General features: G+C 39.3%; 1 protein-coding gene across 1 annotated transcript in view; it reads right to left on the bottom strand.

Annotated features, from left to right (window-relative positions):
- The window catches only part of si:dkey-22o22.2 (neural-cadherin), a 110,926-nt gene extending 97,659 nt beyond the window's left edge, over positions 1-13,267 (bottom strand). The window contains exon 1 of the mRNA XM_058384834.1: positions 12,109-13,267. Coding sequence (XP_058240817.1) covers positions 12,109-13,051 — 943 coding nt within the window. The 5' untranslated portion in view covers positions 13,052-13,267. The remainder of the gene's footprint in view (positions 1-12,108) is intronic.
- Between the last annotated feature and the right edge of the window lie 4,541 nt (positions 13,268-17,808).

The following is a 17,808-nucleotide window of genomic DNA, read 5'->3' as shown; positions in this document are numbered from 1 at the left end:
AAATCTTCTGAGTTATCAAAGAGCAACTGTTCCTTAAGGAATAAACCAAAGAAATAATCTATCACTAGCTCTGTCAAAGAGCACAAATGTAAAAAGATGTAATAAGTGTAACAAACAGAGAAATTAAGTGCCTAGGCAGCCAGATATGATGAATTACAGTGTAAAAAAAGCAGCTTGGTTTCGTCTTTATTACAAGATCTCTGTTTCATTGAGGAACATTCTGCAAGTGCATTTGTTTCACTGCTATTTGAGAAGCATGTTATCTGACCTTTACTCCCCAGCCTAGCATGTACAGTCTCTCACTCAGAGCTGCTTTCTGGTCTTGAGTCACATCTCTGTCAATCAATCCGGCTCTATGAGACCTAGGTGAGAATGGGTGTATGGGATACCCCAGAGCGCCGGCCATACTGAGACGGTGTTTCCTGTCTGCACTGAGCATGTTTATGTCCTTATGGACATTGGGCACTATTAGCACTCCATTTCAGAAAGATGACTGGAGAAACATATGAGCAATCAGCAATGAGCCACAGAAATGTTTTATAGTGAGATATTTAGGGCACTAAGGAACCCCATTCAAAAATGGTATGTAGTGACTCTTGTCTCTCTGTTAAAAAAAAAAAAAAAAAGCTGTATACTTCTCCACGAGGATTACTCTGATCTGATCATCACAGACGAAAATAGTAGTTAAGAGAAATTGTTTAAGTGTGCTGTCTCTTTCCAGAGACCAAATTGCCAGCCACATTCACAAAAATCAAAGACAAAGTATCCAGATTCCATGGACCAAGTCCTGCTTCCAGGTCCTGTTAAAGCTGCATTATATACAAGCTAGCATAAACCTGTCACTGTAGAGTCCAGCCATCAAGGAGACCACATCTTTTTTTTTCTATTCTTTTGAACATGGGCTGCCTGTGGGTTAACTGCCCTCTATTACCCTGTCATCTGGCAGAAATGTGAGGTAAATTACTCTGACCTGTCTCGCTCATGCTGAGGAGCCTAAGACCAGCATCAGGTTCTTATACAGCAAGAAATCTGGGTGAAAACGTGCATAAAATCGGTGCTTTATTTTTTTAAAAAAAAGCTTTACTTAAATACTAAATACACAATAAAATAAAATTTAACACTATATACTTTCCTGTGGTGTGTCAACTTACTCTGTAGGAGATGAAGGAAAACATAACTTGTTTGTGTTCGCTTAAGTCAGGGCTGTAGTAGATCTAAAGCTTATCCCGAGAACACTGGTCATAAGGTGGGAATACGCCCAGGGCTGGGATGCACGTTCCTCACACAGCACCATACTCAAACACTCACGTACACCTAGTGAAAATCTAGAGTTGTTGTTGTCCTTCAGTTGCCACAGCAGCTCATCCGATTGTCATCAGATTTTACGCTTTATGCCCTTCCTGACGCAACCCTCCCATTTTTTATCCAGGATTGGGACCAGCACTGAGAGTTTAACCCCTTAGTGTCTAGGTTGATTCCCTGCACAAGAATCCCTGCTGCTAAGCTTAATGACAATTCAGAGTAGCCTGCATATTTCATATTTTGTGAAACAGTAACTGGGGGCAGAACCCTGAAGCTCAAGTGCAGATATATATATATATATATATATATATATATATATATATATACATATATATATATATATATATAGATAGATAGATAGATAGATAGATAGATAGATAGATAGATAGATATAAGATATATACACTACCAGTCAAAAGTTTGGACACACCTTTTACTTCAATGTTTTTTGTTTAGGGATTTATTTTCTACATTCTAGAACAATACTGGAGATTTCAAAACTATGAAATATCACACATGGACTTAAGTAATCCATATGTAATGACAACAAAAAACAGTCAGTTGTTAATTTTTAGACACGAAGGTCAGGTGTTCTGGAATAGTTCTTGCAAGAACAGTATTGTCAAGTGCATTTGCAAACCCCATCAAGCACCATGATGAAACTGGCTCATATGAAGACCATCCCAGGAAAGCAAGGAAAGACCATGGAATTAGAAGGTGTGTCCAAACTTTTGACTGGTAGTGTATATATATATATATATATATATATATATATATATATATATATATATATGTCAGCTATGTTCCCTTCACATACTTCTCACAGATAGCCTCCAATTTAATATTACTGATTTTCAGATGTGTATAAACCAAAGAGATGTTTGCATATTTACTTAATTGATTTTCGCAGCCTTTAAATCTTTAAAAAAAAGCATGCTTTTGGCAGTTTGTTTTCTCGCTTTGAAGTGTGCATCTTGGAAGGGGGTGCTGCAAAACAGTATGCAAATGATCATTCAGGGCTCTAATGCACTCCTGTATGAAATCAGTAATAACACAGGAGGGATTCTCACCGCCACGCTTACATAATACTGATTTTACGTCTTAATTCTGTGAAACTGACTGAGAACTAACTGTGCAGCATATGCTGATAGTTTTCCATGCCCTTTTCTAACTCACACTTCATCAGTAATGCCACTATACTCCCACATCCACTCATACCAGCACTGGTCCCTTATACACGCAGCAACAGCCAGCTGGTGTTACACTCTCAGTGATGATAATTAATATGTATAATATGTATGTGAGCATGTGTGTGTGTGTGTGTGTGTGTGTGTGTTGGTTTATGGCTGCTACACACTATAATGCAGGTGTGCCCCCAGTTGGGTGCTCAGGGCTTGGAAACAGGTGCTCTTTCACAACAAGCTATGTATGTGGGTCATGGCATAAAGCAGAATACACTGAGCACAGGGTGCTTATTTGTTTCCTACTCACCAGGAAAAAAAAGACAGAAAAAGAAACAGAGAAACAAAAAAGATTCAGAAAGGCCTCCAGCCCAAATACATGCCAAGCCCCAGCCTGAAAATATCTAATGATCTAATTAATTCTTAAAAATGTATGTGCTGGGTTCCTATTCCTAAGGCTCCTAAAGTGACTGCGCCAAATTCAGACACTTGCAAACATTCAGCAGCTAGAGTAGAGAGAGAAAAAAGGGAGAAAGATGAGAGAAACACCACAGATGTGAGTCGTAAACAGAGCTTTTGCCTAATTACTGAGAGTCACTGCTTTCGCTTGCTCGTGTTGCAACTGCAAAGGAGGGAGAAAACATGCTGATCACACAAGCCATAACACAAAAGTAGGTGCACAAATCAGCCAACCTATAAAATTTTCATGTTAATAGAGCAGAATGTCCAACAGCGTGTGGACAGCATATGAAAAACATTTAAAATTCAACCCGAAAGAGAGAGCGATAACAATGCAGGACCGAGAAAATCTATCCACAAATCTCATACTGGTCTGTAATGAGGATATCAAATCAAATTAAAGAAGACAATGGAACCTGAATGCAATGACAAAAGTCTCGCTCTGGCTATGAAAAAAGCAAGACCAATAGCACACTGTGTCCCAGCTGCTGATCTTCAATAAGAAAGAGCTATACTTCATAACTCCAGAGCCTATTATATAACAATGAACGTTGCAAGGCATTTTCCAGTAGTCACATTTTCCATATCAGGAAAAACAATCACCGCTTATTGATCTCCTTATGAAAGTGGGTTGGAAGAGAAATCCAAAGCACTGTTGTTCATTCCATTATGTTTAATCTCATTCATATAACTTCAATCAGCTAACAACACCAGCTGCCAACCCAGATAAATGGTGTTGCTGTTGAAATCCCAGATCAGTGCTTTTAAACCGAGAGTGCAATTTTCTTTAGCATGGAAGTAAGCGACTTCCAAAAGAGAGGATGAAAAAGACAAAGTGACATTGCTCTCTCTCTCTTTCTCTCCCTCTCTCTCTCTCTCTCTCTCTCTCCAGGAATTAAAATAAATCTGAGCCAGCATGACCAATTTACCATTTAGATAAAGAAAACACTGGTGGCCCTGTGTGCCTTGGGCTCAGTGCAGTTTAACCCAGACTAAGAGACACACTGATGACCTTGTCCTAGTTCATCATTAAAAATGCTCCAGGCCACTCTATGTATCCTGTCGATAACCTATTACAACATGATAGAGGAGATGGCTGCTGCACTGCCATGAAGTTCAATTAACAGAAAGGAGAGGATATGGACAATGAGATCACAAAATGACTGTGACTGAGCAGGCAAGTAAAGAGGACCAAAGGAAAGCAGAGGAAGAGAAAGAGAGAGAGAGAGTGAAGGAAAGAGTGAAAGAGAGAAAGAGAGAGAAAATACATGTTTTTATGGACTAGCCATTAAACTAGTCATTAAAAGTCTTTGCTCTATGTGTAGAATGCGAATCCACAAAACAGTTTCTCACACAGAAGCCCCAATGGTACAACTCGCTTGCAGAAATAATTGCTTACTTAATAAATATTTAATAATGTACACAGAAACTGGACTCTTGAAGAAGTTGAGTTACTGTAGATTTAACACCAGCTTGAAGCAGTCTCCTTGACTTCTCTCATCAAGGCGTTACTACATGTAGAACTGACACTCAATAGATTTTTTCTGCACCATTCTGTGTAAACTCTATAGACTGTTGCGTGTGAAAATCCCAGGGAGATCAGCAGTTTCTGAAATACACAAAACAGCCCATCTGGCACCAACAGGCATACAACAGTGAAAATAACTAAAAAATCACACTTTTTCCTCGTTCGGACATCTGATGTGAAAATTAACTGGAGCTCTTGATTGGTAGCTGCAACATGATTAGACTATGGTGAATATATATTTATTTAAATATTTAATGCATAAGAAATATTGCCATATATTTCACAAGGTAGTAGAAGTGTTCCTAACCTATAATAATCATAATCTTTAGGATATTTTAAATCTCATTTGCAATAGATTTGAGGTGGGGTTTTTTTTCAGTTATTAGCTACACCTCAAACCATAACAAAGCCCAGGACAATGCTCAGCTCTGCCCCTTCTATAAACGCCAAGTTCACAAGATACACATAGTTTCAGTTGAGGATGAGGGGTTGTTTGCAGGATGAAGAAGAGAAGGCTTGTTAAAGAGAAGGTTTGTTAACGTTTTACAAATCCAAGAATAAAAATCAACACTGTGATAAAGGTCTGGTTCTGGCTTTTTTTTTTTTTTAAAAGCTACATTTACAAAATGATACTAGCAGCCCATGGTGTGTAATTCACAAATAGCAAGAGCTACACATTATAACTCCAGAAACTATTACACAATGATGAAGTCCTAGTTTCCATTTAGCCACTTCTTATTGATCTCTTAATGAAACTGAGTTTGAACGGACATTACGATTTGCCTCACGTGCAGCAGAGGACTCTAAAAATTACATAGTGCCTCTTTAAAGGTGGCATTTTAAATCAGTGCTGTAGGGCTCACCAAGGTTGCTTTCTTCCTTTAAAAAAGAGAGCAATTGCGCTTGCTTCTTGCCTCAGCAGCAAGTCTCTGCTGATCTGTCTGCCTGAATGACAGCTCTCACCTCACTGCTGGCAATCACAATACGCAACTACAACCTGCAACACACATACACACACACAGCCTGGTTCTGCCTGCAGCCTTCACCACCAGTTCACAACCCTCCCTGAAACTATGTCTGGCCTGCTCTTGTTCTAACACTGATTCAAAGAGACGCAAACATCTCTCCAGGGCTTCATTTACAACCAAAAAAGACCAGTTTGCTTCTTTGCAAAGACGTATCCTGCAGTCATTTCTCCCCTCCAAATACCCTAATGCTTTCACCCTAGTCAACACACACAGACATGCACACACGGTATAATTTTCAGAGTGCCTCAGTGCGAGATGAAATCTCTTGTCGACATTTCTATAATGGCTGTCTATACAGCTTGTGAGTGCAGGATCACAGGCCAGTCCTCAGGCTAAACACAGCAGATGGGAGAAGAACTAATTGTACAAACTAAATAAATCTAATGAGACATTGGTGGTCTGCAGAGCCTGTGGGCACCAAAATTCCTTCTGTCATCTAAATGTGACACTGAAAGGCAAGCCACGAGAGAACATTTGAGTTAGACAAACGGACACTGTTTTTGTATTGATGATCTGTTCATCTGTTTACAATTTCATCATATCCTCCATGAAGGAAGCTGAAGCTGTGTGCATGGGTTCTGGTAGCCTAATAAACCAAATAATCCTCCAGGAATGACTGCGTGGCTGAGCATCTTCTTGGATGCTGAGTGAGTGACACATCTAATCAGCTGCCTGTGGCTGTCTCACACATGCAGCAGGGGCAAAATCATTCTGTTTTCATACTAAATAGATATCACTCTATTCAAATACACCACCTCATGAATATGGTTATGTCTGTACCACACCTGCCATAGCAGTCAAATGGTGTGAAATCTTTGGCAAAAAGCATGTAGACCTACCTCTAAAATTGACAGGAAATCCATTCATCCGTTTCCTGTACTGCTTGTCCTATACAAGTTCACAGGGAGCCTGGAGACCCCACTCAGCGCACAAGGTAAGGGACACCCTGGATGGAGTGTCAACCCAATGCATAGCATAAACAAACTTACACTCACAAGTCAATTTAGAAATGCCAAGCAGCCTTTGGATTGGGGAGGACCCCCCCGTACAAGAAGAACATCTGTGCATGAAGGGTGGAGGTGTGATACAAACATGCTAAGCTAAGCCTCCATGCCCCCCTACAGGAAATCCAAAATTTTACAAATAGCATTTCTTTTTCATGTGTTATTACAGTAATTTCTTTTCCAGTAATTGCTTAATTGTACTGGCAAATGAAGCATCTAAAAAGCAATTTAGCTTTTCTTTTGTCTTATGCCTTCTACATCATAGTTCACTACAGAGGAACCGAATTTGATGATAATGCCATCATGAGCTTTTCTGAAATTTTTCCTTTGCATGGTCAGCCAGAATTTGCCATGCTGTAAACGTCATGCACTGCATGAACTTGATTCAGCTCTCCATTTACAGCTCTAACAAAAAGGTGTGCAAAAAGCTACACTTTGCTCCATCCTTTCTCCACATTTTTTTTTCTGTCACTTGGTGCACTCTTCACAGTAGGCTTCCGGGCACTTAATGGAAGCTGACAGGCTTCTGGAAGACTTGAAGACATCTCCGGCTCCTGCTGGCCACAATGAGAAAGGCACTCTTCTGAATGACTGATTGTCTGTGGGAGGCAAAAGGGCACGTGGCCCTTATTATACCTACAGTACACTTACCACATCTGTGAGACGCCAGGGACAAAGAGGAGGATTGGAAGATAATTGGGGGCTTGAGTCACAGAAAGGGCACTAGACTCTGATTAGGAGGTTTGAGTGAGATGTGGGCTTTGTTGTGAGCATATGAGCCCACTAAACTGCCTCAGTGCCCTGGACCTCTTGCCACACTGGAGATAACAATGCACGGAAACTAGGCACAGAACAGACGGAAAATGCATGAGCAAATTGGCGAGGTTCACTAACTCTAACTATGTGCTGTGATTATTTACGGTGTGAATCTTATCAGCATTCAGAAAGTATGGATTATTTCCCGCCAGATGCAAATCTAATAAGGACTCGCTCGGCATATTTGTTTATGCGGAGCTCATTTGAGAGGAACATATGCATATTTTTAGTTTATTGTATTTGCCTCACAGTCTCAGTGTTTTCGTTTTTCATCACAAATTTTCCTCAGCCTCCAACCTCCCTTTCATATCACCCCAGGCAAGCTCTTCATGCAAAGTGTTTTCTGCATTCCCGGAAAGATAAAGTTGTTCCTTGCAAGGATTTTCTAACTTTCATGGGCGCTGTGCTACCTGGAGGGGGTGAATAAAGTGCTTGTAGGAGCACAGCATGGAGAAGCCTCTGCGCATTCAGCATACAAGCCATTATCAGTGTTTACTAAGGCAATGCAGGCACCACAGGGATGGTCTTTATGGGGATTAGAAGGCTGCCCTGGAGTCCTGAAGAGGCACATTGCATGCTAATGCTAGTGCGGGTAATGGAGCAGGACAAACTGTTAACCCCCTGCACTCTATGAGCAGCTTGTTAATTAAATGGTATCTGACACTGGAGTGAATCAAGCACATCGTGTCTGCCATCTGTAACCGCACATATACGTGCACAGAGTTCGTCCTGAGCCATGGGTGTAGGAGAGTTGGATGTGCTAGACAGCAAATTAGTGACCACATTTCATGTGTTTACACAAACAGACTGTGTTATGTTTAAGACATACAATGCTTTCTATCATAATTACCTCCCAGAAGACCTGTGTGTTGGCTTGTTTTCACCATGTGTGTGTTTGGGGAAACCATCCTGCCGGCCACATCTCCGCACTACACAAACTACAGAGTAAACCTGCAGCCATTGAGATGCTGTGTCTACTGATCAGTTTTTTCACCCCCCTGTTAAGTGCACTATCCTGTTGTCCTGTGTTTGAAGTGACAGGTCTGTTCCAAACCACACAGAGCAACAACATCTAAAACTTTGCCAAACTAAACCTAAAGTGACAAGTAGGAGACAAATGTTGCACAATATCAGAAGATACACAGAGACCTGTCCAGTGCTAAGTCTGTGGAAATATAATCATGGCATTAGATCTGAATTGAAATGGTATTATTTTGAACTCAAATTGAATTTCATGGACGGCAACACAGAAATCTAAAATCCGAAACTGAATTTTCGGAATGCATGCCAGTTATCCAGACGTTATCTTAAAAGCAAACCTAAAAATGTGAGTTAATAGACACTTATAGATTATTATACTCCTACTTCATTCTGAATTTCAAATGTTCAGTCACACATGTGTATGAAATTTATAAAATTCCTTTTCTATTTCAGATTGAACTTTTGCAAATGAAATAATACAATTTGAAAATCAATCCTGAATTTAATTTTCAGTAAAATTTTTAATGGCATGGTTATTACTCTGAACACTCACTAATCATTAAAGTGACAAAGGAATGGTCTTTTTGATTTGAAGCTATATATATACTACGGGAAAATATTCTTACACGGTAATGTACCATAAAAGAAAAAGTTAATTGGCCATGGTAAATCATATTTTCAACACTGAGCTATCATTTTAGCTGTTAAAATTACAGCCCTATTCACACTTCAGTTTAGGCAAAGAAAACTGCCATGGAAGACTCTTAGCATATAGAAGTAATAAACTGATTTCTAGTTCTGCCAGAGCAGTTAGATTATGTGTACATAAACCGCTAGACATCTTGGTAAATATGAAGACTGATGAGCTTGTAGCTGAATCTTATGTGTAATTAAGAGCCCCGGAGATTCTCTTGTAAACTTGTCATGAGCCATAACCTGTTTAGCCTCTGACTTCTCTGACTTCAGAAAACAATCCCTGCTCCCCATCTGCAATCACAACATAAGTCAACTGCACTCTCATAATGACGCATATGGCCATGACATACAAAAACAAACCCCTGTGTCCCACACAAAAACAGTATATACTGGCCTGGAGAAAGTATTTGAGACACTCAAAGCATATGTCCCTGGTGATTTCCAGGTGGGTAAATACTGCTGATTTATCCAAACAAACAGTGAATGTAGGCTCACATTTTGGATCCTGATTAATAAAGTAAGCCTGACATGACTCCAAGTACTTCATCCAAACTTACACTCACAATTAGTTGGCTTCATCATAATATTTACACTAACCCTATATCGGTTTACCCAACTTGTCACAATTTATTCCTATCTGTGTAGTGACTATAGCCACGACTCTACTGTTCTTCTGTGCAGGGTATCAATACTGTGATTACTTGAGCTTCAAACTAGTGAATAACAATGCAGAAGAGATCTTTTGAAAGAATGTCTCAAATAAACGACACAAGCTCCTCTATTCAGATTTGTAGCAAAAGAATGCACACTTTTATGTGATAAACTAAAGTTCTGCTTAACAAACAATAATTACGTTAACAAACCACTATTACGTTCTTTAATGGTGTCTATTTTAATATCTACTAATGACAATACACAATCTACAAGAGAATGTGGAAAACACCAAGTGATGAGAAAGTGGCAGATGTGGCACATTAACAGTTCAGATTCAACAAGGTGACAGCACTGACAGAACATTCAGATGGAGCCAAGAGTTTTTTCTCCATGAGTGTAGTTCAGGATTATTAACACTTATACCACAGTGCCATTGTATGCTCAGTTCTGATTGGTCAGCTTTATTGATAAAGTTTCTATAAAAGCAATAGTTTCAGATGCAATGGCAATTTAAGTACTTATATGTTAATTGTGACAATCTATATATAAAACCTCTTTGCAGGGAGTTGTACGGTGGATGCTACACATAAAAGGATTTTAAGTATATGAATAATGGCTGCTGTATACGTTTTGTCTAAAGAGGCATACGTTTTGTATTTTTGGAAGGAGTGTTTAGTGTCAGTGCTTTGTCAGATGTCGGGGGGGGAAGCTGTAACTTTAAGTTTTCTGACAGACGACACTGTGTTTTGTGAATTGTCGTTAACATGACAACCTGCATTTTTTTGGTCTTATTAACTTTAAAAGACAGAAAGTGTGAGACTGGTGATTCAATGACTGTTAATCACTGTTAAAAGCGTTACAGGAACTAACGTGTTACAGTTATTTTCCATAACATTAAACATATCTATAAACAGATAAGGCATGCCGTTATTGGGACATTGCTTACATTAAAATCTACATGAATGTAGTTAACTACATAAAAAATAGAGAATTCAGAGCTGCATGGCATGGATAAAATACTCCTATTACGTTAATAATAAACTATAATTATATGGTAAGATATTAAAATATGTTTTGCAGTATAAAAACAATTTGTAATCCCTGATGATGAAAGACTGACCTGAATTTTTCTGAAATGAAATGAAAAAGGATTTCTGTTTATTGGATCAATGAATGCTATGATTCATGACAACGCCTACATAACACTCATCAGGAACAGCTACACAATAAAATGCTTACCATACACAATAGAATGATGAATCGAATAGAAAGAGGGCATCTACATATTTCACTACCTGGTGTACTTCTGAGATGGCATTTTGATAATGATTAAGAAAATTTTGCATTGCCAGCCTAGTGCATCATATCAGTTCATGCAGCTGTATTCATTACTTTAACCCTCATTATTATTATTGAGCGAATAAACAAAGCATTGTTCAACTTTACAGAAAAATGTGATTTTCTGGTAGATGGGGAAATATCATGACATGCTATTGTTATGATCATTGTTATGATCAACACTGCATGCCAGTGTGGGAGGAAGATGACAAAAAATATCATTTCATGATATTTTTAAACATGTCTGTTATACATGAAACAACATGGATGTACAGATCAGACTGGCAGACAGATTTTACACTTTTTTCCAATTCGATTTACTGACAGACTTTATGCTTTATAAGTGTGATCTGTTAACTAACACATACTGCTGTGATGTTTCAGCTTAGTTGTTAAAGCATGTCAGTATCAGATCGGCATCAAATCTCATCCGATACCCAGAAAAACTGGGACTGGTCCATCACTAACTGCATAGTAACAAGTAGCTGATTGGATATTAGTCCATTATGGCATCAGACTATATTGCTTTTGACTTTTTTTTGTATTGTTACATCTTAAATAATTGATTTTCGTAAACACTGACTATACATATCATTGTATTTTAGGCTTCTGTTTTGCTGGTGCCATATAAGAATGAATATCATACTGTATACTGGGAAAATATTGTGCTATTTTTTCCCAGATCACCTTCTGATACCCATAGATGGTGTCATTTATTGAAATATTAGGCTTTATAGTACAGCAGTAGGACGGTAGCAAAATGTGGTTTTAGGCAAAGTACACCCTGTTGGATTGGATAGCAACTTGCCAAACAGTAGTCTAAGCTGGTCAAACTGATAGACCATCTGTTTCAGCTGGTAAGCTATGCTCCAGCTTTATTATTTCTTGACTACTCTGATCAATAAAAGTTTATTTTTTTCTAATTGTCTCACTGTTGTGTTGTTTTCTTATAAACTGCTTGTCTGTTTTGTTGCATTAGCTGTGTGTTTCCTTTCATTCTACCAACACTTACCAGCTGCCACAGACGGGCTTCCAGTTTGAACAGTCTGTGTTTAAGCAGCTGGTCAGACCAGGCTGGACTGTACTGGCCATGGAGACAGAAGGCAAAAGTGCAGCCTTACCTCTGGCATTTAGGATTTTCACCACCACCTGTATGGAGGAAGTGAGCTTATGCATTAAGTAGACTCGTCCAGTTTCCCGCTCCACGCGCACTGATGAACCCGATTCCGGTGACATCAACTCGAAGCGCTTCTCCTCAAACTTCTGATCCGGGACAATGAAGATCACATCTCCTGCTTCGGCGTATTCTGACAGCGCTACTGTATAGCTGAGCTCCTCAGAAACGGCTCTCGTTCTTCTTCCTCTGTTTTCCTTGGCTGTTAGTCGCGCGCTTGTGACCACGATGTGAAGTTGGAGCGGCTCACTCTGCAGCACTACGTCTCCGTTATCTCTCGCGTAAACCGGGACGGTCAGGTTACTTGGCGCGCGGACAGGGCGGACCAGCAAAACTTGACCGGTTTTAGGAACCACGTGTATGTTTGGGTTTGGAGACATAATGAACGTTATCGCACCGTTTCTCCCCGCGTCCTTGTCTTGTGCGCTTAGACGGAGCAGCTCGCTCCCTACTGTCGTCAATTCATCAATTTCTATCCTTTCAGTTGTTGTGATAAACTGCGGTGGGTTGTCATTTTTATCCAGGACCTCTATAATCATGGCCACCTCGTTTAACGCGCACCCTGGTAAAAGTGCATTCACTTCATACCTCGACTTGAGTTCCCTGTCCAAACTTTTAGCTGTTTTCAGAAGGAACCCTGTTTTTGCCGAGTAGAAAATCGAGAAATCCGAAGCGTTTTCCCCGAGTAAAGTGCTTCCGAGCCGCACTGAGCTCGACTCATTGCATTCAGGTCCGAAATGCAAAACTACAGAACCGACAGGCGCGTTTTCTTCAACTTCCACATAATAAACAACTGGATTTGAGGTCACGACAGAGAGCGAAAGGAAAATGGCGAGAAAACCTGCGTCCATACATCCTAAAACTTTCGTCTCTCTTCGACGTGGCTTCATGGTTATAGTATTTCTGTCACTTTCTAATACAAAGTCCGTTTTGCATGAATATTATAGATTATAAAGTTTGCTACTCAGAGTACACAAATAAAAAAAAAAACAGAAAACAAAGAACTGTTCTAAAAGTTTAAGATGCAAAAGTCAAATAAAAATATAAATAAAAATCTAGCCAACTGTTCAAAACGAAAGGACGATGTGGTTTGCGTCTCTCCGACCGGCATCATTCAACTCTGAGTTGCAGCATCCCCTGGTCCACAGCAGCTCAGCCTCCATGTGGTCCTCGGCCCAGCCCACAAACTCGCAGCCAATCACAACGCGTGACGGCAGAAACTCTCCGTTGAGCTCCGCCTACACGATCGGTAAAGGCGCTGCTTCACTATGCACAAAGCGAGCGTTAGGGCTTCTCATTCAGCATTCATGACTCCGCCCATTTAAACGGTCACATCCTCAAATTACTGTCTGCTCTTTAAAGAGGCGTGGGTGCATCAACTAAACTCAGGACATCTTCAGTTACACGTTAAAAGCTCCTGGAATAATAGACTAAAATGACATTAGGACTTAACCCAGCCTCCCCATCAATAAAGTACAGGGAAGCCATCTTTAAATCAGTAAATAAATAATAATATTAAGATTTATAGCAAAATGATAAATATGTGTGATGAGGTAGATCTCCATATGGTTATGATTCTTAGTGTCTTTAAAAAAAAAAATTATATGGAAATACTTTCTGGAAAGGGAAATGCTTAGTGGTTAAGGTGTTGGACTTCTGATCAGAAGTTTGTGAGTTCAAAGCCCAGGTACACCAAGCTGCCACTGCTGGGCCCCTGACCCAGGCCATTAACCCTCAATTGCTCAGTTGTATAAGTGAGATAAATTGTAAGTTGCTCTGGATAAGGGTGCCTGCCAAATGACAGAAATGCAAGTGTAAACCTTAAAGATTACCTCAGAAGGACACGTAAGGGTTGTAGATGTGATCTTTCTTTTACTGTAGAGTGTAAATACTGATGGATGGTTGAAATACTGTAAATGCTACAATCTACTCTAAAGATAAATATACAGAAATAGTTACAGAAATCACAAAGGAATATAAGAACCTCAAATTCATTATTTATGTTATTGCACATAAGTGCAATAAGTGAAACCTGCATGTTATAAAAGGCATTATAAAGAAACAATTCAAAACTGACATACACTGAGAAGTGTTCATTTATGCATCTTCAGTAATCAGTTTATCCTGCTCGCCAAAGAGATGGATGCACTGGGTGCGAGGTGGGAATACCCCCTGGATGAGACACCAGTCAATCCCAGACCACTGAGAGAGAGAGATTTTATTTATTTATTCATTTATCTACAGCAGCTTTATCCTGGTCAGGGTGGCTGTATGTCTGTAGTTAATCCTGTTAGCACTGGGCACAAGGTGAATTAATTCACCATGGATGGGATACTAGTCCGTGTACGGGCACCAAACACACACACACATTCTCACCAAGGAGCAATTTAGCTTAGCCAGTCCACCTACTGGCAGTGTTTGGACAGAGTGTGGATACCAGAGAAAAACCCATATAAATACAAGAGAACTTATAAAATACTGCACAGACAGTAACACAAGCCCAGCAGTGAACGCAAACCCTGAGGTAACAATGATACCCACTGTGCCACCCCACTGAGAGATTTAATCTAAATAAACAATAGTAAGCTATCAAACTGTGCTTGGAAATGTTCAACATTCTTTATGCATGTTAAAATGCTGGATTTTAGAATATCAATAACAATCTTAGGCTTGGTTGAGGAAGTTAAATAAATTTTTACTTATTTACAGAAAGTCAATTCATTATGATAATATTCACTGATGATCTGTGCAGATTGTATTACTTTCTTAGTTCACGTTTAAAAAAAATAAAAAATAAAAGCATACACCATATGGAGAAACTTCAGATTATTAAGAGAATTTTAAAATCTGCCGCTGATGTGTGGGTGTTATCCAAATTATACATCCTTGCACGTAAAATTAGACTTTATTTCTGTTATTCTCCTTATCAACAGTAGTTTACTCTCATTTTTGAATGACTTGTAGTTAAGCATGTATCCGATTACAATATACCCTTTTGAATAATGTTGAATGTAAATATCCAGTAGACATAGTTTGTTAGGTAGACATATACTGTAATATATAGGAGTTGAATTGTTCTTGTGAAAATTAAGATAAAATTAAAATCGCATCTTCTTCTTAAACTGTATGTGCTACACCTAAAAATATCAGAGTGAAAAGACAATAAATTTCACTACAATTACTTTGCATCTTAATGCAGAAATTTAATATGCATATCATATAGGCAACACAAGAATCAAGGAAATCATCTAAATGTTTCTCAGTTTCTGCAAAGTTAAACAGACTTGTTAAGCATGAGCACTCAGTCATAAGCCTTGGCAGCAGGGAGCCTTCTCTTTGCCTCTTCGAGAAGCACGGCACAAATTACAGCAATTTACCCCAAGAGGTAGCATGTCTGTGACAGCGGAATGGGTTTCAAGTTTACGGTGTCAAATGTCATGTCACAGCCACTCATGCCAGTCTTTCATCATATTTTGGCATGCCTATGTAGAGAAAAAAGTGACAGGCTTGATGGGAGTTTGGAGGAAACAATCTCACAAACCTTGAATTTCTCCGTCTAAGGTCACAAAGACTGACGAGTTATTTTTCTTCTTGCCTCCATCTTTCTGTTCTGGTTTCCTCCTCATTTCCATTTGTAGTTTGTCATTGTGCTTTTGCTGTTCTTATCTTTCCAGCCTCCTTCCTTTTCTAATACAACAACTGACAGTTAAATGAATGCCAGGTGGATTTGCCTCTCACCACTCACAGCACATCTCCACCCTCTGAGTTAAGATCAAATTTCTCAGTTTTATGCATCAGATCTTTAACTGATCGTCCAGATGCTCTCTGACAGACTGATAGGAAGGTGGAACAGTCCCAGACCCTGTCCCCAAAATCTAGCCTGGCTGTATGTGCTCTACTGTCAGATCATCCTCACATCAACACTTCACTGTCTCCATATGTACTTCTGTTCATTTCTTCTGTTCATCATCCAGTTTCATCATCCACCTTTGAGTGAATGCTGTGCAGCTGCTTATCTAGTGACTTTAGTTGTGAAGAAGCTGCAATATGCAAGTAATTAGCTGACCAAATAGGAGTAATACACATCCTTGGTTGAAGGAGATAACATCAGCAAAACCTGTGAGTTTGTAAAGTTGGTCTGTTAAATTTAGAGAAAATCTTTAATAAGTGCATTGCAATGGCAGACAGACAAGCAAGTAAAATTATTACAAACAGTACTACTATTAACAACTGCATTATTACAGATGTAGAAATATATATTAAACATACATTAAAAACACACAGTTTCATGGCAACTCACATGCATTTGTTACATTTTGAGGAGCGTAATATTTGAAGAAAAAAGAAGCAATAGCATGCACCAGTAAGCATACACTTTGGACACCATCATTTGTTGAAGAAAAAGAATTGTGGCATAAAATGTTGCCTTGCTTCTGTTCAGTTCTTTTCCCTTCTTCACAAAAGTCTCACTGTGTGAATATAATGCTGTCTAGTCCACACTAATTCTTCTGTATAACACTGTAAATGTAGAGAGTGTTATCTGCCAGATGCCACCCCCCATGAAAATGATCACTTCTAAGGTCATGCCAATTAAAGACAGCAAGATTAAAACATGCACACCCACGCACAAAATTGCAATCCAACACTAGCCTATAATTACCTAAAATCACTTCATTAAATTATTGTGACAATTTGATCTTGGCAACCATACACAAACAGAAAACAGAGCACATACTCTGCCAGAAACAAATTAGTGGAAGTACAAAGATCTCTGTGTGACCTATTTGTAGAAAAATCTAATGCAAATAAATGGTTTTTAAAATAGTCCTTCAGATATTCAGTAGACAATACTGCCATACACAGAATATTTAAGTTATTCCTAGCCAAGAAAAATGTAATACCCTAATACATGTGTTTGTTGCCGACATTTTTGTTCTCACGGTTTCTGTCTCAGAACATGACTCATTTCGCGCCCCTCTCTCTTGAATATGGAGCTTCACCGGGCTGACAGGTGGAGCCTTTGAAGCATTAAACTGAGATATATGTCTGTGTAAAGGTGGCTGTAATCTGAGAAAAACAGCACAAAGTACAAAGAGCAAAAAAGAGAGGGAGTGTAACAGTGCCCCCATGTGACCCTGTACCATAGCAGGAGCTCATCATTGCTCATCACTGGAGTATCACTTAGATTGGTCAGTCTATCTCTCTCTCTCTCTCTCTCTCTCTCTCTCTCTCTCTTATCATCTTGTGGACCAGCTCCATTTGTCCTTCCACCTCAGCTCTCCTTCCCAGATTTACACAGTCACCCTCTGCCTCTGACAGCCACTTTGTTTCCATCTGTAGCTTGTGCTGGCTGGAACCCAATACTGTAATCACACTTGCTCAGAGAGATGTAACTAGGTGCATTTACTCATCCTTGGGGATACCATGAAATTCACATTTATATGCAGCTGTATGATAGTTAAACATGGCTGCGAAAAAAAATTGCAGATCCATTTACTGACATAGACCATAAAACTATTGGCTTCCTTTTGATATAAGAATAAATTCCAGCCTGAGTCACTAGAGGCCATATTACCAAATTCTACGTGTTGCTGAATTAGCCACCTGTGCCCAGCACATGCCTCATTTCTATGGCCACCAGCCACGT

Source organism: Hemibagrus wyckioides, linkage group LG01 (genome assembly GCF_019097595.1).
Source record: "Hemibagrus wyckioides isolate EC202008001 linkage group LG01, SWU_Hwy_1.0, whole genome shotgun sequence".
NCBI lineage: Eukaryota > Metazoa > Chordata > Actinopteri > Siluriformes > Bagridae > Hemibagrus > Hemibagrus wyckioides.
This window is presented reverse-complemented; position numbering and strand designations above follow the sequence as displayed.